A 26,228-nucleotide genomic window follows, 5' to 3' on the forward strand; every position below is an offset into this window, starting at 1 on the left:
ACACTGGTTGCTCTTCAATAGAACCCAGGTTTGATTCCCAGCACACACATGGAATGTCTACAATTGTCTATAACTTGAGTTCAGGGGAATCCAATGATGGCCTCCACAGGCACCAGGCACACTATGGTGTATATAACATACATGTAAACAAAACCCCCAAATATGTAAAAGCAAACAAACACACAAACCCTGTTACTTTTTTTGGCTAGTGATATAGCTTAGCAGGTAAGGTACTTGCCACCAACCAATGCAAGCGAAACTGAAACCTGAATAAAGGTGAAAAGGAAACTCCAGTTCCTCTGATCTTAGCACATAACAGGTACACACACACACACACACACAATAATTTAAAACCCGTTTGCCCAAAAGTGGGTACCATTCATTTATTCTGCTTTAATTATTGTCTTCCATCTGAATCCAGAACTACAAAGAAGAATCACACCATCCTCACTTTGTGGAGAAGATCCTTCAGTCCCACTTACCGGGTAGGCATGTAACAGCCCTGGAGCCATAATATATGGATTAGGCAACAATGGCGGGACTCCAGGAGGAAGGTTGGGAGGAGCTTTTCCTGAAAAAGAACATTTTTATGTTGTCATAAAATTTACTATCTCCTCCATCTCGGAAGAATGCCACCCACCTAGACAAAGCTACCTGAAGTTGTAGCAACTGAGCTTCGAGTTGAGGCTGTGACAGTAGAGTTGCTGCCCAGGCTAAGGCCCAGACTACTGCCACTATTCAGACTGGAGGAGACACTGACCACTGGGGGAGGTGCAGAGACCGTGCTGGATGTGGTAGAGAAAGTGCTGGAGGAAGAATGTAGATTTGCTTCACTCTCCACACTTGTATGCTTCAAAGGGAAACAGTAGAAGATAAAGGAAACAATGATTAGCAACAAGTTAGAGAAGATAAGCAATGTATGACCTCATCAAATCTGAAATTAAAGAAAGCCAACCTAGGGTACCAGGATTCCCTCTGGCAAGATAAAAGAAAATCTCTAGCTACACGTTCCTTACAATTGCCCATTGACCATCATCACCTTGTTCAGAAAAACAGCAAAGTGGGTGGGGACAAATTCCATAGGGATCAATGACATTAATTAGTAAGGGGGAGAACCTTAGAACTAAAAAGTGTATCACAGCCTTCTTTTCCACACTTTGCTTCACTAGTTCAACTTAGAAAACTAAAATATAAGCTGGAATAAAGTACCAGCTTTGACTTTAAAACTAAAATTTCGTAGTTTTGGAGTAAGACTCTTAAGAAAGCTTCAGCCCTCACAGCTTTTCCTAGGCTCCTATCAACTTAACACCTTTCCCAAAATGACCCTAGCTTAATTCTTCAAATAGGAGTTAAAAGCATAAGGCAATTCATCTGGACACCACTTTCATATAGATGCCCTGCTTCATACTATTTTAGAGATTTATATTTAAGCATTTTCCAGGCTAAGAACAGAAATAATTATACCAGTTAAAAGACATAATGTCTGGTGGTGGTGGCTCAGCCCATAAGGCATCCGCCTGCAGAGGGCGCGTGTCTCTCTTGGCGACTGTTCGAATCCCGCCCGCCTCCTCCCGCGTCTTGTGGGGGGGAAAAGAAAAAAGAAAAAATAAAAAAAAAAAAAAAAAAAGAAAAGAAGAGAAAAGCCTGGGGGTGGTGGTGGCGCACGCCTTTAATCCCAGCACTTGGGAGGCAGAGGCAGGTGGATTTCTGAGTTCGAGGCCAGCCTGGTCTACAGAGTGAGTTCCAGGACAGCCAGGACTACACAGAGAAACCCTGTCTCGAAAAACCAAAAAAAAAAAAAAAAAAAAAAAAAAGACATAATGTCTGTAGGAATTTAATCCAGGGCTTTATGCCTATTGATGATGTAGTCTATCACTGTGCTATATCTTTTTTTTTTTTTTTCTTTTCTTTTTGGAGACAGGGTTTCTCTGTGTAGCCCTGTCTGTCCTGGAACTCAGAGACTTGCCTGCCTCTGCATCCAGAATATTGGGATTAAAGGTGTGTGTGTGTGTATACCTCCATTAAAAAAAAAAAAAAAAAAAAAAAAAAAAAAAAAAAGGGTGTACAATGTTCTGCTTTTAACAGAGAACATGAAGCCCTTGCCTATTTTCTGAAAAGGAAAAAAGCAGTCTTATAAGTGCAAAACATCTGGACTCTCTTGGCTTCCCAATATCCTTTTACTCCTTTTCCTACAAACTCAGTTGAGCCATAAAGAAAATTTCAAGTACATCCTACTGGGTGAGCTAGGTGTGCTAAATGCATGCCTGTAATCCCAACACTAGAGAGGCAGAGGCAAGGGAAACTTCAAAATCCGTCCACATAGAGTTTGAGAGCTACATAGCAAGATCCTGACTCAAGAGAGAGAAGAAATGCCAACCAACCAACAAACTAAACAAATTATATTAAGTGAAACAATCTTAGGGTTAGAAAATTAAAAACGTGAACTACACACTTCCTCTCATGCATCATACTTACCAAAAGAGTGGATGTCGAAGTACGCCCAGAAGATGTTGATGAAGAAAGGGTATTCTGCTGTGTGGATAATGCACTATGAGGGAAGAAAAGGTTGCCATTAGCCATTAACACAATGTTACGGTTTTACCTGACCTGGAACTCCAATAAAGAATCACCATCAAAACAAAAACCAAAAGCAGAAAAAAGAACAAGATGTCTGAGATCATACTGACATACACAATGGCTAGTTTTCAATGTTGTGAACAATGAAAGCAAGAGCAGATTCTAAAAGCAGAAAATAAGACTCCTTTTTCGTCACTTCCACAAAAGCAGGACTAATGTAGTCTCCAACAGGTAGAGTGATGAAGACCAGACCAGATGGCTCTGTTACTGAAACACTCAAACCCAACTCAATTCTCACCCCAAATTACCTGCTATGTTGTGTGGTGGTGGTATTTGGAATCTCCTCACTATGGCTCAAGCCACTCAAGGAAGATGAATGCTGATTGGCTGTCGTCAGTAAGGAAGCTGCAGGTACTGTTTCATTGAGAGAGGGTATACTAGAAGTGGAAGGTGATTCAGATTTCACTGCAGAGCCTGTAGCACCTAAAAATAGGAAAAGATTTCCTTCATCAGAAAACAGGCAATGTCCATGAGTAAAGAAACACCACAGTCCTACTACAGTCCTCAGCTGCTTGAAAACAAACAAACAAAAAGTAGTAGTTACTCATTATGTTGAACACAATTCTTATTGGCTGCAGAGCAGCTCATGGTAGACTGTTATATCAGGCTCTGGGTTCTATTCCTATCACCACATAAATCACTTGATGACTTGAGTCTGATTACAAAATCCCAGCAGAAAATGAGAATAGACTCCTGAAAAGTTTTCTCTGACATTCATGAGTGCTTGTACTCCTAATACAAAATGTATACACACACACACAAACACACACACACACACACACACAAACAAAAAAATGAACCTAAATTTTGAAAGTCTAACTAAAATAGAGAACTTACTATGTATGGTAGTCCATGCCTATGATCTAGCTCATGGGAATCTAACACAGAACAATTACCCGGATTTTCAGAGGACTATGGTTACAGCATGAACATGTGTTTCAAAAAACCAAATATGGCCTGAAAGATGGCTTAGCAGTTAAGAGCAAAGGCTTTTCTACCAGAGGATCTGGGTTTGATTCCCAGCATCTGCATGGGATGTGTACATCTCCAGTTCCCATGGGATCGGGCACTTTCGTATAGACATAAATTTAGGCAAAACACCAATATACTTCAAAAAATGTTTTTGTTTTTTTAAGATACGGGGCTAGACAGATGGCTCAGCAGTTAAGAGCACTCAATTCTTCCAGAGGACCCAGATTTCTAACAATCCACATGGCATCTGCAACCAGTTTCAGGGTATCTGGCACCTTCTTCTGACCTTCACAGGCACCAGGCACATACTTGGTACACAGACACTCACACAGGCCAACATCCAGACACATAAAAAACAAAACAAAAAGCTCAAAAGATAGAGAAGTTGAAAGCTGACTACCGCGGTACATGCATTTGTAAGGCTGAGTTAAAAGTATTCAAGGTCAGTTTGTGTTACAGCAAGAGTCTTTATAAATTAATGGCCCAGAGGTTAACAAGGGCTGCTCTTCCTTAGGACCCAGGTTCAATTCCTAGCACGGATATGGCAGCTCAGAGCTGTCTATAATACAAGTTTCCAGACACCCTATGTTCTGTTCTGGCATCTTCAAGCACCAGGTACTCATGTGTTACACATGACACATTCCAGCAAACACACACACACACACACACACACACACCTGAGTAGAGTGGCACATGTGTTTAATTCCAACACTTGGGAGGCAGAAGTAGGCAAATCTATTGTGAATTTGAGGCCAGCTTGGTCTACACAATAGGGCCCTATCTTACAAAAAAGGAACAGCAACCCTACATCAACACTGAGGAAACCGACTAAAACCAAAAAGAAAAGGCCTGGAAAACACTTACCTTCAACAGATTGCGTGGTCTGTAACTGTGTGGCCTGCACAGAGCTGAAACCATTCTGGAGGGCAAAAAAAAAAAAAAAAAAAAAAAAAGCAAGAACAGACAAGCTTGTAAGAGTGATGTTATCAGTCAGTTTAGTCAACCTGGAAAGATGGCTCAACTGATAAGAGCCTGGATTACCCACAAAGAGCACCTGAGTTAATTCCTAGCATATATATTAGACAGCTCACAACCACCTATAACTTCAATGCAGGGATTCTAATGGCTCTGGCTTCTTAGGGCACCAGCACTCATATGCACACAGCCACTACCACCACCCAATAATTTAACATAAAAAAATTCTTAAGACCCAACCTATTAGGTACTCCAAACCATCTTAGGTATATGTTATCCCTTTTACCAGAGTAAGGTAGATTTACTAATATATATACACCCTGAAATTTAGCAATCAGATCTTCCATGAGGAAAGGACAGGTATTTGAGACAGTTTTTGCCATAACCAACAAATCTTTATTGCAAAGAGAAATGTTCTGACTCTTGAGGCTCCTCCACATTTGCTGAAAATAACGTTTAGTTTACCAATCACAGAAATGTGCTTTTGTCAGCATCTCAGTCGGCACCTCCAAGACTGTAGCACCATTTCCAGAAAAGTGAAACATTAATATTAGAGGGACTTTTACCCACTACTTTGCTAATCAAGGCCCAGGGAATCATTAAGCAACTACCTTAGCCTGAGTCAGGTCCTTTTGGGGTGACGAAGAGATGGAGCTGGGATACCGCCGCGTCTGTGTGGATCTCTGTTCATATAGAGGGCCCTGAGCATTATTTTGGGAGGTATAAGTTGTCGACTGAATCGGGCCACTCTGATAACCAGACTCCTGACTCTGATTAGATGAAACTGTAGATGAAGACTCACTGTGGAAAAGAAAAAAGAAAAATCTTAGAAAATGATGATGATGATCGATTGGAATAAAATCATTTCAGTTAATAATTAGCTTATGAAAAGACAAGATCAGGCTCCTGGGAGGCTGAGACACTCAGTGCATCCCTACACATCATACCATGAATCCTGGGCACAAGCAAAGTCATCTTTTCATCAATCTCATTTTAGTAAATTTTTCTAGGATCTTCTGAAAACCTTATCAAACATCACTGGTAGAATTTCTTAGAGGAGGGGAAAACAATTTTTAAATTATGTTTCAAAGATATTATTAGCTGGGCAGTGGTGGTGCACACCTTTAATCCCAGTACTTGGGAGGCAGAGGCAGGCAAATGCCTGAATTGAGACCAGTATGGTCTACATAGTGAGGACAGCCAGGGCTACACAGTAAAATTCCATTTTGAAAAATCAAAAACAGAAACTTCTTAGATTTATGTATACCAGTGCTTTGTTCACATCACACCTATGTATCATGTGCATCCTGAAACCTGGATTATTGAAGGTTGTAAACTAACATGTAGATGCTAAAAATCAAGTTGTCAATATGGTAAACAAGTGAACTTAACCACCAGGTCATTTCTCCAGCATCCCCGTTTGGGGCAGGCTGTCACTAGCCCTTGCTGGCTTTGAACCTCCTGAGTTTAAGAACTGAGTATACCACCATGCCCAGCCTGTCTTTCTGAAGTTTCTTAACTGAAATGTTTCTGTTCCAACAGTAGATCATCACTAGTTTCTGTAACAGCATCTGCTCTCATCTCACATATTTCCCCTATTCCCATGAACCATCCAGAAAAATTTACATAAAATCTTTATATGCATCAGTGGTAATTATGACTCAACTGATCTGATCTAGACTAAAGCCAGTATCTGTACTAAGGATTGTCTATGTATAAGATGGCTTTCCTTGATAACTACCAGGACACAGAAAAGGTTCTTTTTATTTACTTTTATGGCTCTTAAAAAATTTTTAATTGTTTTTCCTGAGTTCATCTATTTTTACTTTTCACAGACATGGTCCTATAGCAAATAAAGCACTTTTCACTACAGGAGATGTCATGGTACTGTTAGCAGTGCTGTATTTTAACTGTCAGAATCAAACAAACCATGAGAAGCTAGGGAAATACCCCAGTTAGTACAGCATTAGCCATGTAACAAAGGAGGCCTGATCTGATACTGAACACCTACATAAAATCTGGGAAGAAGACATTATGATCTCAGTATACTGGGGAAATGGAGACAGGAAGGTTCCTGGAGCTTATTGGCTAGCCAAATTTGTCTAGTGAGCTCCAGGTTCAGTGAGAGATCCTGATTCAGAAAATGAAGTGGAGAGTGACTGAGAGAGACACCTGATATGACCCTGGCCTCCAGAAGCATGTGTGTCTGCACATATACACATAAAAAAACAAAAAGCAAAACAAAACAAAAACTGAGTTAGACATTCTAGAAGTACCTGAATGGCATTTATCTAAATGTTTAAATCATAAATAATCCTAGTAACAATGTATTTCTTTAAAAGCACACAACAAAATGCTATGATTGACTACTTTTATCCAGTCAGAGATATTGGCCTTTCCAGAGTTGAAGAAGTAAGCACAAAACTAAGCTACCAAAAGAGGTCTTCTGGGTGATGATTCCTCTACCTGGCCGTGCTGGTATACAGGCTACTAGGAGCCTGGCTTGAAGAGGCGCTCGTGGTGGGGGTGGACTCATAATCAGAAAGGACAGGCTCTGATCCAAACTGCAATGCCCCAAACTGCAGATTTAGCCCTGAGATATCTGCTGAGCCAGGCATCTCCACAGCCAGAGCAGGAATCTATGAAAAAGGTTAAAAAAAAAAAAAAAAAAAAAAAGTAGCTGTTTAATACAATCTTTTTGTAGAAATAAATTATTCCTTCCAGCTTTACATTTCCAAACAAACCCTTAGAAAATCTTATCCTAAATTTCCATAACCTCCATGCCTTAAAACAGCATCTCTCTGAAAAGCTCAAGTACCTTAGACGTCAAAGAGGTTTTCTTCTTTTGCTGTTTCAGTTTCTGCTGAGCCGGCTGAGGGCTGGAGGATTGGTTGTCTGAAGACCCCGGAGACATCTGTGGAGCCGAGGTGGATTTGCTTGGCAGAGGAGAAGAGGGGGGAGGAGGTGCAGCTGTCGAGGTAGCCACTGCAGGTGGCTTCTCCTGAAGGAATACCTCCATCATGGTTGAAGATGGGGTGAAAGCCTGGCGCTTTGTAAAAGGACTGTGCACTGTCGAATCATTTGTACTCTTCAAATCTAAAAGAAGAAACACAATACGTATGAGCCAGTGAAAGATACATTCTAAGGAAATACCATTGTCCTATACTAGTACTAGGAATAAGACCTTCAAGATTCAAGAACTCCAGCTAGCAAAATGTCTCAGTGCATAAAGATTCTTGCCACTTGAATTTTTTGTTTACCTGACACAAGCTAGAGTAATTTGGGAAGAACCTCAGTTGAGAAAATCTCTCTGACCACTGGCAAGTCTTTAGGAAATTTTCTTAAAAACAAAACAAGTATTTATTTTACGCACACAGAAGTTTTGTCCACATCTATGTCTATGTACTTGCCTGGTCCCCTGTGAGACCCCGGGGCTGTAATTTATTATTGTAAGCCACTACATGGATGCTAGAACTGAATCCAGAATGTTTGGAAGAACAGCAACTATTCTTAATTGCTGAGCCATCCATCTCTCCAGCCCCTGAATTTTCTTCCGTCCCCCACTCTTCCTTTGTCTCTGACACACACCTTCCTTTTTTTTTTTTTTTTTTTTTTTTTGGTTTGAGACAGCCTATAGCACTGGGTGTCCTAAATAAAATTTCCAGTGTAGACCATGCTGTCCTAGCCTTCAACTTAAGAGATCCACCTACCTGTGTCAGAATGCTGGGATTAAAAGTATCCATTAAACCTGGCCTGTAGTTTCATGATTAATAACTGAAATAAGAAGGCTGTGTAAGAAAATAAACTAAACAAACTATGGTGAGTAAGCAGAGTTGCTCCATGGTATCCATGTTAGATCCAGCTTCCAACTTCCAGCCCTGCCTTCCCTGTAACACAAGTAAATAATTCTTTCCCTAATTTACTTTTGGTCATGTCTTTATCACAGAAACAGAAGCACATTAAGACATGTACCATGGCATACACAACCCATGTATTAATTCATCCAACTATCAAGCTACTTAAATTGCATATAATCATTGCATATAATCAGATCCTTTCAAAACACAATCACTGAATAATTTCTGTACTTCAGCACAGCTTAATAAAATTAATAGCCAGGTAGTTGTAGTGCACACCCTTATTCCCATCACTCGGGAGGCAGAGGCAGGAAGAACTGAATTCAAAGCCACCCTAGTCTACAGGGTGAGCGCCAGGACAGTCAAGGCTACAGAGAAACCCTGTTTTAAAAAAACAAAAATCTAGAAAAAACAATACCATTGCCCTGCCTGTATATGTCACTTATCTACAAATTATCCAAATTTAAAGTATAAAATGCTAAGATGGCCACAGCCATCAAGGTGAAGATAAATCAAAGAAGAATTTAGGGCCAGGTAAGGTGTCTCAGTCACTAAAGTGCTGTGCAATATCTATGTGAAAAGGATGGGCACAGTATTGTCACATGCGTGTAATCCTAGTGCTGGGTAAGCAGATATAAGAGAATCCTTAGGGTTTGCTGGCTGTTAAGTAAGATTTGAGAGACCAGGTGAACAAGGTCTTAGTGATGCCCACCTTTAATCCTAGCACTCAGAAGGCAGAGATAAGCAGACCTCTGACTTGGAGGCCAGCCTGGTCTACCCAGGAAGTTTGAGAGCAGCAAGGGTACCATCACACAAACACACAAAATCCTCTCAAAATCCCAGGTTAATAAAGAAATAGAACTAAAGTTAAATTTAATTGTATAGCCTCAAATTTTGATGTAACTTTCTGAACTCAGATTATCCAGTTCTTTGCTATCTTCTAAACAATAAATCTATTATGTGTAAAAGATTTAAGTCACCCATCAACATACCATACTGCACCAGTGATGGTGATTGTGTTGTTGAGCCCATATCCCAAGAGGAGGTGGTGGTGCTTCCAGATTGAGAATGTTGAGCTGCCAGTTGAGCAAGGGCCTGCGCAGTCTTGAACTGCTCCAAGAACTGGGAACCTGTTGTACTGCCACCTTTAGCTTCCCCAACGTCACCAAATCCTTTCCCCAACATGCTCACCTACAGATCAACAGAAATCAGAAATGTTTACAGCTGGCAACCTTGCTCAGCTTACTCACAAAGACAGACCAAAAGTCAACACGTAAGAATTCTACTCACAGAGTGCCTGTAGTCCCAAGTACTACAGAGAAGTTTAAAACCAGACCAAGTATACTGCATTATTAGAAGCATACATTCTAGAGTCACAATACCTATATTCAAATACTGAGTGTGTCTTTTTGGAAAAATTCCTATCTGAAATCAGAGTAAAAATCATAAAGTTGTAGGATCTTATTTAAGGGCAAGCATGGTGGTACACGGAAACTTGAAGCAGAAAGAATACAATTTAAGGCTAGCATAAACTACATGGCGAGATCCCATCTCAAAAGATACACAAAACAGTAAATTTAAGCACTTGGGAGGCAAGAAGATAAATGAGCTTGAAGCCAGTATGGGATACACAGACAATGAATTGTCTATTAAGAGACATTAAAATCTATCACAACTCTTTCCACAAGGATAGACCTTTATTAAGTGGAGAATATTCTAAATTTTCTCATTTTCAAATCAAGCAGTATTTGACAATAATCTAATAAAATTACTACAAAGGTGACCAAAGTATATATATCAGATGGTATAGTGTACAAAGACCTAGAATTGGTTCCTAGCACTATATAAACTGATCACATGCCTGGAATACTAAGTCTTGCAAAGCTAAGCAGAGAACCACAAGTTCGAGGTCCTCAAGCATGATGAAATATGGTGCCTTTAATTCCAACACTTGGAAGGCAGAGGCAAGAAGATCCCTGTGATTTCCAGGCCAGTCTGGGCTATACAATGAGATCCTTTTCTCAAAAACAAAACAAAAATAGTCCAAGGTCAACCTCAGCCACAATGAGCGGTGAGCTCAGGCCAGCCTAAGCTATGAGACCATGATTCAAAACAAATAAATAAATGGGTGAATAACTAACTAAAATAAAATAAAAAGCAACACATAAAAGGAAGGTAACCATAAAGTGGGTCAAAAGCCAGAGGCCAGGGAACTCAAAGACACAAAAGGGAGAAAAAATGTTTTTCAAAAGTTTTGAAAAATGGACACAATGTGCCTAACAAATTAAACTAAAAAACTATATATGCTGTCAGTTTTAGTCAGAAGATTCTTGCAATGGGTAGTGGTAAAACAAAAAACAAAACAAAACAAAAAAAAAAAACAAAAAGTAAAACAAAAGTAGAAGGACTAGATAAACAAAGGAAAGGAGCCAGGATAGGGGTCAGGGGAAAGATGTGTGCAAATCTTTGATCTCAGCACCCAGGGGTAGGCATCAAGGGCCAGCATGGTCTACATACTAAGTTCTAAGACAGACAGGGCTACAAAGAGCAATCTTGTCTTTATAAACAAACAAACAAACAAACAAATAAGGTGCAGTGTGCATACTTTTAACCACAACAAGAAGGGATCAGAGGCTGGAAGAATTCAGTGAATTTGAGGCCAACCTGGTCTACATAGGGAATTCCATTATAAACAGAACTACATAGAGAAATCATGTTTCAAAAAACTGAAAAGAGTGAGGAGACCTGGGGTCAAAAGAGGCTAAGGAAAGAACAAGTGTTACCAAAATGAACTATATTTATATGTGGAAATGTCATTGTCTACTATGTAAATTATTGTTAGTATGACATTTAAAAACAAAATTAATTTACATTAAGCAACTCAAAACAAAACTAACCAACTGGAACCTCATTTTAACATTATTAACTAGCAGAAACAGAGAGAAGTTATAAAGCCAACCCAAATTTTACACTAGATAATCAACAAGTCCACATGACTTAGACTATTTTCTGTGTACATAACAAATGCATGTTAAAACTAAACATAATTTATTCTTGATAATTCTCTCCAATCACCATGGAAGCCAATCAACCATACAAAGACATGGTTGATGATGACAAGCCAAAATAAAATTTTCATCCATTAGGTTGATTTACTCATGTAAGGTTGATTTACTCAGGTATTTTGTAAATGGAAAAACAAGTGACTAATACAGAAGGAAAGACTGTTTCTTCTCCACTTCAGTCATTATTTCAAGATTGTGCAAATGAAAATCTCAGAAGATGACTGAGAAGTTGCTGAGATGGCTCCACTGGTACAGTGCTTAACAAGGCAAGCCTGATGACTGAGTTTGATTCTGAGGACTCTCATGGATTCCACAAGTTGTCCTTTTACTCCCTTGTGTGCTTATACAGATGCAATGGCATGTTTAGACATGCCATAACAAATAATTAAAAAAAAAAAAGTACAAAACTTGCAAAAGTCTATTTGAAAGCAAGAAACTGTTAGAAAGAGATGGCTTCACAACTAATAGCTATCAATTTCTCTTGAAAGATAATTATTTTTATTTTTAGCTATATGTATGGTTCCTACATAAGTAGGAATGAAATCTGTGTGGGTACCCACAGAAGGTGAAAGGAACATCTGAACCTTGGCAAAGGGAGTTACAGGCAATGGGAGTGAGTGCTGGAGACTGAACTCTGGTTTCTGTAGAAAAGCAGCAAGCATTCTTGACCGTAAAACCATCCCTCCAGATCTCAATCAAACATTACAAAGCATTAAAGCATTAATGCTTAAAGACACAATTAAATACCAGGCATTTATATAAATACCAGTCACATATATAATTATAGCAGGATTTGAAATGAAGTTCAAGAGCAGCGTGGTATGTGTGTGTGTGTATGTGAGATATATATATATATATCTCACATACACACACACACATATATATATACATATGTATACATATGTGTATATATATATATATGTATACACACACACACAGCAAGACTGTTCAAGAAAAATGAATTAAAAAACAAAAAGTATGCATATGCATGCAAACCTTACATTTAAAAAATTTAGAAACAAAAACTCAAGTTCCAAGGAACTAACACTCCAGATTCTGGCCTCCTTGGATATCAGCACACACAGAAAATAAACAAATGCCCATGATACAAGCACTATTAAATGTTTAGGAAAACTGATCCTTTAACATTTATTCTCAATGAAAAAGAATAAAGTGGGTTAGCTCAGTTATTAGAATGCTTGCCAACCATATACAAGCACTGTATTTCATTCACAGCACCATACAAAACAGGTTATGTTGGCACATGCCTATAATCCCAGTCCCTAGAAATTAAAGACTAGAGGTACAATTCTACTATAAAATGAGTCTGAGGCCAGCCTCAGACATTTACCACCATGCCACAATAAATAAGTAAAAAATTAAAGTAACAGTGAAAGAAAAGAAACTAGGCTGGCCATGAGCACATGCCTCTAAATCTCTGCATTCAGGAGGCAAAAACTGTTTCAAGTTTGAAAGCCAGTAAAGCTAGTCAGTGAGTTTCAAGCCAGCTAGAGTCACATTAATTTCTCTTAAAAACAACAACAAACAACTATTAGTGTCTATTTCCTTACTCATTTCCCTAAGTCCTAACAAGATGAAAGCAAGCAAATGGAAGGGATAACCATAATGTGGAAGCATGACTGAATTCTAAAACAGAGAAAGGACAGCCAATCAAATTCTAATAATTAAATGATTGGGTAGAAATTTAAAACTATTTAGCTATGATTTTAATAGATAACAATACCAAAACAAACCCAGAAACTGATGCTTGGAATATTGGAGCATTTATTCCACTTATTCAATTTTAGGAAATGAGGCACTATATAATCTGAGAATTAAAAATAAGCCAAGCAGTACAGGTATCTTTTGCTACTTTTCTCCACCTCTTCTATCCTTTCAACCTCCTAACACTAGATAGGAGAGGGATAGAGAGGAAAGTAAAGAGATTGCTGAATAAAGAAAAGGGAGGACATTATCGTTAAGACTGCTTCCAGCTGATTAAGGCCATGGAGTTTGGGACAAACTTGGGACAAGTTTGGTCTTTGCCATAAGAGTATCTAATAATAATAAGGTATTATTATTACTACTAATAATAAGGTATTATCTAATAATAATAAGGTATTATCTAATAATAATAAGGGTATCTAATTTCTTTTTGTTGTTTCTTCTTAGCACATGATTACTTAATTGTGACCAACATCAAGCAATACCCCAACAACAACCCAACCCACCTCTTGAGGCCCTATCATTTATGTAACCTCTAAAAAGTCCCCAGATTTCCAAACATCACACAATTGAAAAAACTATCTGCAACTGGCAAAATCATAACCCCCAAAGACCAGAAGGCAAATCATAGCTGTTGTGGCAAATCTAAAGCAACACCATATTCCATACCTGGGTTTAAAACAAAAACATTCTTACAAAACTACAACATTGTCACTACAATACATCATGTCAGCTGGACATGATGCTCATAATTTTACTCCCAGAGGACTAGCCTACACAATGAGACTCTATCTTACAATCCGTGACGAAGGAATGGTCACATGTACGTGTTTGCTGGGGTTAGTGTAATGGTTTGTTCCATATTTACCATGCTATGATGAGAAAATGTATTCCCTGAAGCAGGCTGTGATATGGCATTCTGCTTCGAATTACTGAACACCAGAGGCTGGGCCAGAGAAGGAGGCTGAGATGGATCCAGATTAGATGAATCATTCTCCATTGAAGACGGTGTCTTCCCCAACAGAACAGCAAGGTCAATTCTAGTTCAGGAAGGAAAGGGATCTTTATGAATGAACATTCTTGTATACCCTAAAAACTTAGATCATGGGTAACTCAACATGAAGGCTATTTTCTGATGTTATAGTCTTGCAAAGTCCTAATATGTTACATTAATCATTCAATGATAGCACTAATTTAATAAAACACTAAATCTTCGGGATTTTTTGTGTGTGTGGGGGGCGTGTCTTTAAAAGTCTTACTATGTAGCTATGACTTGCCTTATATTTGTGTTTCTCTTGCCTCAGCATCCCAAGTACTTGAATTATAAGCACAGGCCATAACATACTCAAAAATATTTTGGGGATAAGATTTCACTATGTAGCCAGGCAGTGGTGGCGAATGCCTTTAATCCCAGCACTTCGGAGGCAGAGGCAGGTGTATTTCTGAGTTTGAGGCCAGCCTGGTTGAGTTCCAGGACAGTCAGGGCTACACAGAGAAACCCTGTCTTGAAAAATAAAAAACAACAACAAAAAAGATTTCACTATGTAGCTCTAACTAGCTTCAAACTCACTGAGATTCACCTAACTTTCTCTCTCAAGTACTAAGACTAAAGACCATCACACTTGACACTCCACTCTGAATATCAAATTCTAATAATTAAATAATTGGGCAGAAATTTTAAACTATTTAGCTATGATTTTAATACATAATACTTACTAATTTCTAAAATATTAAGACCATATACTTAGCTGAGGATGGTGGTGCAAACACCAGCACAGAGGACTAATGAAAGAGAACTTCTTCAAGTTTAAGGACAACCTGCCCTAAATAGCAAAATTATGTCTCAAAACAACAATACACCATAGATTTGATTACTAGCACCCTCAAATGGATTTAGAACAAAGGTTTTAGAAGTTTTTCCCCAAATTTCAAAGTTTACCTGTAATATAAACAAAATATGGGGTTGATGTGTAGGTCAATAGTATAGTATAAGCCTAGCACTCACGAGGATCTAAAATCACCCCCAGCATCTCATCAAAAAGAGAAAAAGACATTCCAAATACTATGCTCTATTACAACTTTCAGCGACACCTGAGTTTATGTTAAAGTAGTGATGCAAGGTTAATAAAACAGAGGGAGAAAGAAAATACTCAGCTTTTCCCAAGTTCACCCGTGTCCAAGAGAGAATAAGCCATTAAATAAAATACCAACAACTCATGGTTTAGCAAATTCTGTGTGCATTAACTCAACAGCTATTAAATACTCAAAAATAAGGATTGGAGAGATGGCTTAGCAGTTAAAAGCACTGATTGCTCTTCCACAGATTCTGAGTTCAATTCCCAGCAACCACATGGTGACTCACAACCATCTGTAATGGGATCTGATGCACACCAGAAGAGAGTGTACTCAGTGATAGTGTACTTATATACATAAAATAAATAATGCTTTAAAAAACTATCAGTTTAAAAAAGGTACACTCAATTACACACTTGCCTCTGACCAGCAGTGATTGTCACATTCTCCGCAGGCAGAGGCACTGAAGACACATTAGAGGCAGTAAAGATCTTGGTCTCAGAAAGCTGGAAAAAAAAAAAAAAGGCATTAGTTACTCCTGGTGTCAGAAATTTGCCACAGGTTAAGGTAAATTCAGTACCAAAAAAGAAGGAAACTATGAAAAACAAAACTACCCTGAGGAATACTGAATGGGTTGATCTCAAGTCTGCTTAATGGTTTTATCCAAGCAAGGAATAGAACCAAGGAACACAATAAAACATAGAGTCATACCATATACAGACTAAACTCACAGGAAGGCTATCTCTGTGCTAGTCACATATATTGAAGAAATTCCTTTTTATTTTCTCATTATAAAGCCCAACTCCTACCTCTACCCAAAGGACATTTATCTTCCACCATTTTCTCTCCCTCAATGAAAGGAAAAGCATGACCAAGATGAAGAAAGAAAAAATGTTAATTCCTGGCTATTGAACAGTTCAGGTCTCAGCACTGGTCAAATGTCTTTTCAGGAATTTCAGCCATATGCAAATTTTGCACTAATACTAACAACATTATACTTGTAAGGCATCTAATTAGGTAACCAATTACAGGGGATAACTTTTCTTCCTAAATAAGAAGTTGAATTAGGCTTGTTTTCTTCACTTCTTGATCAAAATCTCTTTGGTAATAAACAGAAAACCCACTGTATCCCAAATATATTCCTTACGAATATAAACCAAATTTCAGAAGGTAAAACTTGTCCATTCACATTCACAAAGCAATTTAGCTCAGCTATAAAAGAAAATCATAACCCTGTGATGCTGGTGCACTGGAATGTTTTGAAATCTAAGACTGACAACCAAAACAATCTGACAAAGCTACCTTACCTATTTATATATAAAGGAAAGCAATTTTAAAATATTAAAATAAGTTTATCCACAATCACTGAAAACTACAATTCACAGTAAAAGTTTCAATGTGACCAGTTGAAATTCTTTTTACTTAGGTTAATATTCAAGAAAATTCTTTATAAACCACCCATCTATAAGTTTTCCAAGTAGAATCAAGGTGGCAGATACCCAACTGGATAGTCATTTCAATTACAGAGTTGGGCACTGGTAGTTAAAGTTTCACAGCCAACTAGACTTTAAAATTAAGGCTTAGGTACCTAACTATCTACTGCCAATTCATTATAGGACTTAATACCAAATAATGCAACAGCTCCAGATACAGTAGAATGACATTAGCAGCTGTTACTCAATGTACTACCTACTATCTGCTTAACTAAAAATTATTTTTCTGCAGTGATAGGATCTGAATGCAAGATTCTCATACATACTAGACAAGCATTCTACCATTTAGCTTGTTCCCAGTCCTAATTCCATTGCTGGTACCCTACCCAACCAGTCTATCTTCCTGGGTCAATCTGACAATCAGGTATTGGACTTACACACCTGCACTTGCCCTTTCCATAGTGTGGTTCCACAGAGTCCTGTCCATGCCCAGTCTCCTTCATATAACATATGTGAAATGTTCTGGTTCAGAACACTATTTTGGATGTAAAAGTTTTAGGTCAGAATCTTAGCAGTGATTTTGAAAGGCAGAAATATATCCATTTTCTATCCCTAAACACAACTTAGGGATAGAATACATTAGGTAAGGACTAGCCAAAGAATACCTACATCTTCATTCCAATCTTCAGTTCCCCACTCTTCTGTTGCAGTCCTCCATGCACCTAGGATAGAAGGGGAAAAAAAAGGTAAAATAAATTTAAGTGTCATAAAACATGTTCAGACAACACTACTACATTAACATTTTGATAAGTAAAAGTATGATTATTAGATTTTAGCACACAGAAAGAAGTTGTTGAGTTCAGAGATAGGGAAAGACTGTTTTAGAAACACCAAAGTAAAAAAGTTTTAATAAGCTTATGATTTCATAGCCAATTGGGTTACAGAGCTGTAACAGGAGAGGATGAGATACATAAAAGCACATACATATAAACACATCCATCCATCCAAGACTCTTTCCTACCCTCCTCCCCACCAATATTTAACATGCCATGCAGTATCTTTAAAAACCTCAACTTTGTCTTAGCAGTAATTTAATGAGATTGTAGCAACTAATTTAAAACAGAACATGCAAGCTACATCTTATTTTTTATAAAAACAAACAAAACCAAACTTGAGGTAATGAGAAGATAAACAAAACCAGTGGTAGAAAACTACAGAAAGTTTGCACATGTTTAGTCAAAGGAAAATAAGTAGGTTTGGAAGCTGAAAAAAGGAAACAGACAAAAGGACCTATTAGAAATGAACAATAACAACAAAAAGGAATTATCAGCACAAGTCAAATTCGTATGTCTTACTAGGTTAAACCAAGTAACTATATAGGGAATGCTGCATAGACTTGCTCTTTATTAAAAATCAAGCATATACAACAGCTATTATCCTAATCCTACTTATAAAGAATATAGAATCTGAACTGCCAAGGGTATGACTATGAAGGAAATTATTTTCCCCTTCTTTTGAGCTGAAACAGCTTGCAGATAAAAGTTCTATATACAATCAGCCCACGCCTATATATTTACCTGGGTACCTTTGATGTTCTCTCTCTCTCTCTGGGTCTGTGTGTTATGTATGTTTATACATGTAGACACAATGTTGTGTTTGTACTGGTAGGTGGAAACTAAAGGTTGATTTCAAGTATTTTCTGTGTCACTTTGTTTTACTGAGGCAGGGTCTCTGACTCAACCTGAAGCTGATCTTATTGGGGTAGTCTACCTGGCAGCTTGCACAGAGGATTCTATCTCCTCCCACATTCTGAGTTATAGACAGGCTTCTACATTCGTGTGGCTTTTAAGTGGTGAGAATCTAAAGTCTAGTCCTCATGCTTGGACAGCAAGAGATTTATCAATTCTAATACTCCCCCTTTTTTTTCTCACAATTTTTTGTCTCACACATACATAGCTCAGAAAGAAATGTCTCATAAGAACATTTTTGAGAAATAGAATTCTTCTCTTCTATCAGAACACTAATGTTAAAGATTTTATCTCTACCAGAAACTAGAACTACTTCCCCTCCCTCCCCCCCTTAAAAGGCTAGAACTTATGTGAGTAACTCTTGAAGCTTCCAGAAGAATTAACAAGTAGTTGCTAAGTATGGTGACAAGTCCTTTTAATCCCAAAACTCAGGAGGCTGAGAATGTCCTCCAGGAAACTTGGTCTATACAGCAAATTCCAGGTCTGCCAAGGATGCAAAGTGAGAGTCTGTCTCAATAAAATAAAAATCTTAAAGTAAAAATAATAAAGTTAACAAATGGTTGAGTATGCCTCCTTCCAATACTTCAACGGTGACACAAGAACGTCAAAAACTGAGGGCATGGGGCAAGGAGAGATGGTTCAGTAGGTAAAGCCTTTCTTTCCAAGTATGAGAACCTGAGTACAAATGCCAACATCAACATAGAAGTTGGGCATAGGTTGGGCATTTGGTTCAGTGGGAGCATGCTTGCTTAGAGTGCACAAAACCCTGGATTTGATTCCAAACATCATAAAAACAAAACAAAGCACAGAAGCATGAGTTTACTGCTAGCACCAGGAAAGCAGACCAGGAGAATTACTGGGGCTTGCTGGCCAGCTAGCCTATTTGAATTGGTGAACTTCAGGTGCATTCAGAGAACAAGAAGGTAGCAACAGATTAATAAAGATACTAATCTCTGGAATCAAGGTGCATACATATACACATGGAGACAAATATGAGCATGTCTGTCTGCACACAGATGTTTGAGGCCAACCAAGTGGTCTACATAGTAAGATCCTATCTCTTTAAAGAGAAAAAGGAAAAAAAATATGCTAACAGGTACAAAACCACTTAAAACTTTCAAAACATTTGCTAATAGAAACTATCTTCCATAGGGAAATACAAGTCACAAATCACATCCTCTTACTCTTACAGTTCTTTCCTTTCTCCTCACTGAAATCTGCCTCATCCTCAATAAATGGAAGCCCAAATGAGTTAGCACTTAATATAATATAATCCTGGAGTTAGAATTGTCTAAATAGTTACCTAACCTAGGTTCTTTCTGCAAGAATGTTTTTCCTGTACTCTGTTGACTTGATATAGACACTAGTGCTTGATGTATTCCTGTACTGAAGTCCAGTCATGGCTAAGGAATCCAGTAACAGTATGATAAAATGTTCTAAAACACTTAGGCTTTACATTCCCACAGCACAAAGCTCAGTCAATGTAAATGCCAAATATTTACTAGATGAATATATTTTGGTGAGGGGAAAGTGAACACAGAAGATGAAGAAAAAGGTAGAAAGAAAAAAAAAGCAGAAAGACAGAAAAATCCACATATCCACAGATATTTCAATTCATAAAAATCTGTAAAAATATCCGGGGCAATTAGGCACCTGGATGTATCATACCAGGAGCAGTCTCAAATTTTCGGGGATAATTTGACCCCTCAACCCCAATGAAATCAAGTCCTGAAACAAAAAAGAAAAGAAAAGAAAAAACAACCAGTGAAATTTTGCTTGTGAATGAGAACATCTGCCCCCAATACATAATTCCCATTTTACCTGTGGATATTTTAAGAGTAGATTTGAATTATTTCTTAAAATTAAAAAAGGAATTTGAAGTTTGCTCTATGAAAACATAAAAGAGATCATGCATAAAGGTATGTCACATCATGATGATAACAGCAACATACGAAGCTATCAACAATCCTTTCACACAGGAAGATGACAGCATCATCGAACATTTCATTCCAGCCACACATCATTTATTTATGATTCCAGACTTGTAAAATCTATTCTTTTCTAATCATTACAACAGTCCTTGTTTTCCCAATCAGATCTTTAAAGACAGCTGGGAGTGGGGTGAATGGTGGTAGTGCACACCTTTCCCAGCACCAGAAAGGAAGAGGCAGGCAGATCTGTGAGTCTGAAGCTATCCTGGTCAACAGAGTGAATGAGGGCTATACAAAGAAACCCTGTCCCTGCCACCCCTCCACAAACAACAACAACAAAAACAACAACAACAACAAACAACAAATAGCTAAGGATAAGGACTGAGGATGACACCCCCACACACATTCACCACTGAGTTCTTTATTCTAAACTAAAAGCCAATCCCTTATTTTCCATTGTCTTTTCTTCCAAAGATTAAAAAGCTAAATATCTAATAATATACTATAGGTGAAAACAGTTATTTTTTTAAATATTAAAACGGTTACCATTGCCTCTACAAAACAAGAAAGAAGGAAGGAAGGAAGGAAGGAAGGAAGGAAGGAAGGAAGGAAGGAAAAGAAAGGAAGGAAGGAAGGAAGGAAGGAAGGAAAGAAGGAAGGAAGGAAGGAAGGAAGGAAAGCCAGCCTATACAAAATATTAAAACATCATCTCATAACCAAATGATTATGGTAAGATGCCCACATTTTTTTAATACCTCAACTTCTGCCTCCACCCATGGGAAAAACTAAAAATTTTAAAAACAGGAAGCTTGAGAGATGCTTCAGTAGCTCAGAGGACAAGGATTCAGTTTCCAGCATACACAAAGCAGTCAATAACCATCCAATCTATAGTTGTAAGGTATAGTAAAATTTGAATGGTAACATGTCAAGGAGTCTAAAATTTTAGGCCTCTGTTAAACCTAGACCTCTCTGTAATAAGAAAAACCCACAAACTCTCATATGCTAGCTCAGACAGTAAAAGTTAGATATCATAAAAAAGAAGGTACTCTAGGTGGCAAGCATGGATGACAGAGTTCTTGCTTAGCATGCATAATGCCCTGATTAAATCCCAGCACTGTGGGGAAAAAAAAAAATTAAACAAAACAAAAACCAAGACACTCTAGATTCTAAGGCTGTTCTCATTAAAACAGCACAGTATCTTTTAACCTTGAACATATATTGGTGCATCCCATAAGCCCAAACATATCTTTAAACATTTACACTATACTTAGATGCAGTCAACAAAAGTGGTTTTATTTAAATCCTATAAATACTCTACCAACTGACAAACACCAAAAAGACTATTCAATGAAAATAAAAAGTCCAGTGAGTCTCTTCTTGATATTATACTGGGATATATTTAAAATAAATAAGTAAATTAATTAAAAAAAAAAAAAGGACAGTAGTGGTGGATCACAACTTTATTCAAGAGGCAGGCTTATGTTTCTGGAATGATACATCTCTCGAGGTCAGCCTAGACTACAAAGTGAGTTCCAGAATAGTCAGGGCTACACAAAGACACTGTGTCTCAAAAAGCTAAAAAAAAAATTCCTATTTTGTTATTATTAGAAAATAAAAATAAATCAATAGTGTTTGTTGACTCTGACTCTGGGTTCTGTTAAACTTGACTAGTATCTTTTTTTTTTTTTTTTTTTTTTTTTGGTTTTTCGAGACAGGGTTTCTCTGTGTAGCCCTGGCTGTCCTGGAACTCACTCTGTAGACCAGGCTGGCCTCGAACTCAGAAATCCGCCTGCCTCTGCCTCCCAAGTGCTAGGATTAAAGGCGTGCGCCACCACAGCCTGGTTGACTAGTATCTTAATCAGTTTAATTATACTCAAAAGCTGAAACTTCCCTAACATAGAATGCTAGGAAATACACATAACACTAGAAACAGTCATATGGGCTAATGGAAACAGCATAAAATTTTAAATAGTTCTGGACTCAAATACTAGTAAATTCATAATCTCCCTTTCAGTCTTCAGCTTTATCATTAAGATGGTGATGATAAACCCTATTTTAAAGCCAGGTATGGTGTAAACACCTATATGATTCCTTGACAAGTGGAGACAGGAAGAGCAGGTGTTCATTCAATGTCATCTTCACTTACATAGTGAACTTAAGGCCAGCTTGGGAGACATGTCTAGTGTCAACAACAACAAAATAAATAAAATTTTCTAAAACTAGGACTGATTTCAGGTCAGGTGTGGAAGCATACATCTATCATTCCAGCACTTGGGAAACTTAGCCAAAAGAAAATTGTTGAGTTCCAGGCCAGCTTGTTAAAAACCAAACAAGTGGTACTATGGAAAAGGTTGTGACTTGCCTTGGCTACTTCATAAAAGAGTGATCAGAGAAACTGGTACATAAAATATGCTCAAAACCCAAGGCAAACCAATACTATACACATTAAATCTTCATCCTTATCTTTCCTATCTCTGTTCTTAAATACTACTCTTTCAGTTTTTAAATCTAAGTATAACTTTACAATAACAGAAATGCTTTATGCAAAGTTATTTCCAGGAATGAGTACATCCCAATGGTATATTTGGCTAGTATACACAGACCCTGAGTTTTCAATCCACAGCACCATGCCAAAAAAAGAAAAACATTCTTAGAAAAGTCACTCACTTGTTCCATCATCTGGTTCAAAGTGGCCAGTGTTGTTCCATGTATTGCCACTGCTATTGCCATAGTTATCATCAGTGTTGGCTGGCTCTGCATAATCAGCTGGGTTAAAGGTTCTAAAAAAAAAAAAAGAAAAAAAAAGCCTTACATTTTCTAACTTCACTAAGAGATTCAGTGAACGTTAACTCAAATAAAAAAAGCACAATCTTGACCATTTCCTCCTAACAAGATCACTTGTCATTCTATAAACTCACATGCTTTTTTAAATCAGCCACTGCAAAATGCCATAGCATAAGCTATACACAAATGATCACGATGGTAAATGTAAAGATCTGAAAATGAGCACAAATCTACATTTTTTATTCATCTACAAATCAGCCAGATGTTATGGTGTACACATATAATACCATCATTTCAGAGACTGAGGCAAGATAACTGTAAGCTTAAAGTTGGCTTAAGCTATTAAAACAATCGAGCTCAGTTTAAAAAAAAAAAAAAAGCAAGTCTACAAATTACTCTATCTCATTTTGGCTAAAGTTCTCTTTGTCCATTCTCAGGGTGAATTTAAAAATCAATGAAACCGCCTGGCAGTGGTGGCACACGCCTTTAATCCCAGCACTTGGGAGGCAGAGGCAGGCGGATTTCTGAGTTCGAGGCCAGCCTGGTCTACAGAGTGAGTTCCAGGACAGCCAGGACACAGAGAAACCCTGTCTCGAAAAACCAAAAAAAAAAAAAAAAAAAAAAAAAAAAAAAAAAAAAAAAAAATCAATGAAACTTACCCCATTCCTTGAGCAGAAAATCTTCCTCCTCGCCTACCAGAACTACCTGCAGAAAAAGAAATATTATAGAAGCTGATATTAAAAACCTACCCAGCCAAGACATCTTTGAAATAGCAAGTGTTTACTTCTTCCAGTCCCATGGAGCATACCAATTAATCTAACACAGGACAATCATTACTGTCAACAGCTGTTTATCTGCTGCTTAAACTGCCAAAGGGGAGGAAGACAGATACCTCAGGTAAAGTGCTTAACATCTAAGCATAAAAACCTCAACTTGATGGATCCCTGAACAAGCCAAACAGCTGGTGAATTTCCAGGCCAATGAGAATTTGTCTCAAAAAAAACAAAACAAACCCAAAAGGGGCCAGATAAGATTCTTGGACTGCTACAGCCAGATGAATTCCATGCGTCACTTTGGCTGGTAGAAGCTGTTCCCTTTACCTGGGTTTTATGAAATTGCTACTGACAATTCTAAAACCAATGGCCTGAATATACAAGAGAGATGAGAATCACTGCCAAGTTAAAGGCTAACTACCCACTTAAAGTCCTCAGTTATGGAGTCTATCCATTACAAAAAAAGTACTGCAAATCATGTATGCCTGATGTTGCTAAAAGTACGTAGAGAACAACTTCCCAAATAAATCTGCAAGCTTATCATAGAAAATTCACCTAAAATACAAAGTGAAATTGGCTAAGATCAAGGAACAGTAAAGTAAGGAAAGAAAAGCAAAAACAGATAATCAAAACAAGGCTGTTCCACCAAAGGTTACTAAAGCTCAAACTCCCAAAGCAAAGAAATATGTGACAAAAGAACACCTACCACTTTACAAGTTTTGAAATTAATATTAAACAAAAAGGATTTTTTTTGCTCAAAATTTCTCCTGCAGAGTCTCATAAGAGATAATATAATTGATGTTATTAAGGAAAAATAGCCAGATGTGAGTGAAAAACACATTCAAGATCTTAGAGAAGCAATTTTGAAACCTCATCTGATCTGGCCAGAGAGGAAGGCCTCTGAGTAAAGCTGCGGATTGCTCTTATCCTCAGCATTCTTACTGCTCAGTACAAAGCATTTTGGATTTTTTTTTGGCCAAAATCTGACTAACAAGGGAGACTGTCATGTTTATCCATGAACGTAAATTTACTCAAAACTTTTGAATACTTGGTACTTTTTCTCTTAGAACGTTTTGTTTTGAAGAAACACTGCAGACTTTCTCCTCAATGCTGGGTATCAAACCCACAGAAATCCACATGCCTCTAACTCCTGAGCGCTATGATTAAAAGCGCACACTACCACTTCTGAGTATGTGTGTATGTGTATATGTATGTATGCATATTGCATGCATGCATCACATGTGTGCAGGAGGAACTTGGGGTCAAAGCAAACATCACAGCTCATTGAACTGGAAGAACAGTAAGTACTGTTTAATGGCTGAACCTTCTCTCCAACCTCAGGGTTTTTTTTGTTTTTTGTTTTTTTAACTTTTTACAGGAAGCACGTCTGGTGGTTATTTTACTGATAAAAAGCTGGGTGGTTTTTAATTTCAGATTTTGAACTTTTCTTTCCTTACTAGTAATATGTCTCCTTATTTCTTTGGTATGACATTTTGAAATGTGTCCAGAATTTAAGGTTCATAGTAATTTGTTTAATCATTACCAACAAAGTCCACTTTGATGAAATAACTGGTAGGTTTGCTTGAGTTATTACAAAAATTACTTAGGAAAGTACAATAAAAGCCTTAACAGCAAGGCATGGTGGCACAAACCTTTAATCCTAGCACTCAGGAAGCCTTGGCAGGTCTGTGAGTTCCAGGCCAGCATGGTCTACATAGCCAGAGCTGCTTAGTGAGACCAAATCTAAAACCAGTCTTAAAACCAGGGCTTGTGATATGGCTCGATAGGGTAAAGATACCTGCTGGCAAACCTAATGATGTCAGTTCAATTTCCAGGACCCACATAGTGGAGAGAGAGGTTCTGTCATTCACCTGTGTCACACATATGCTCACAAAATCAGTAAAAATGTAATTAAAGGGCTGGGCGGTGGTGGCGCATGCCTTTAATCCCAGCACTTGGGAGGCAGAGGCAGGCGGATTTCTGAGTTCGAGGCCAGCCTGGTCTACAGAGTGAGTTCCAGGACAGCCAGAGCTACACAGAGACACCCTGTCTCGAAAAACGAAAACAAAAACAAAAACAAAAAACAAAAAAAAAAGTAATTAAAGGTCTTTATGTCTCCTAATGTAGGGGGAAGGACTTAGAGCTGGTTAGTAGTAACAAACATTTGCATAGCATTCCTTAGGATCACTATTGGCACAAGAAAAGAAAAACCCTGTGCATTGTAAGCCAAATTTTAAAAACCTATCCAAAAGAAA

At 37.9% G+C, this 26,228-nt stretch overlaps 1 protein-coding gene across 46 annotated transcripts in view; it reads right to left on the reverse strand.

Annotated features, from left to right (window-relative positions):
- Ubap2l (ubiquitin associated protein 2 like) overlaps positions 1–26,228 on the reverse strand; it is a 55,503-nt gene that overhangs the window by 14,013 nt on the left and 15,262 nt on the right. For 18 of the 46 annotated variants that reach the window (XM_034499650.1, XM_034499658.2, XM_034499651.2 and 15 more), the window contains exons 7-20: positions 23,860–23,905; positions 23,084–23,196; positions 17,407–17,459; positions 15,725–15,810; positions 14,100–14,271; positions 9,434–9,632; positions 7,403–7,680; positions 7,051–7,223; positions 5,196–5,385; positions 4,474–4,528; positions 2,886–3,060; positions 2,476–2,548; positions 655–850; positions 483–571 (exon numbers count right to left, since the gene is read on the reverse strand). In XM_034499650.1, the coding sequence (XP_034355541.1) occupies positions 483–571; positions 655–850; positions 2,476–2,548; positions 2,886–3,060; positions 4,474–4,528; positions 5,196–5,385; positions 7,051–7,223; positions 7,403–7,680; positions 9,434–9,632; positions 14,100–14,271; positions 15,725–15,810; positions 17,407–17,459; positions 23,084–23,196; positions 23,860–23,905 (1,898 nt within the window). Of the gene's footprint in view, positions 1–482; positions 572–654; positions 851–2,475; positions 2,549–2,885; positions 3,061–4,473; positions 4,529–5,195; positions 5,386–7,050; positions 7,224–7,402; positions 7,681–9,433; positions 9,633–14,099; positions 14,272–15,724; positions 15,811–17,406; positions 17,460–20,138; positions 20,214–23,083; positions 23,197–23,859; positions 23,906–26,228 lie in introns of all 46 variants that reach the window. The other 28 variants (XM_076932790.1, XM_076932785.1, XM_076932782.1 and 25 more) reach the window with 2 other exon arrangements.

The sequence above is a fragment of the Arvicanthis niloticus genome, chromosome 4 (assembly GCF_011762505.2).
Source record: "Arvicanthis niloticus isolate mArvNil1 chromosome 4, mArvNil1.pat.X, whole genome shotgun sequence".
NCBI classification, from domain to species: domain Eukaryota; kingdom Metazoa; phylum Chordata; class Mammalia; order Rodentia; family Muridae; genus Arvicanthis; species Arvicanthis niloticus.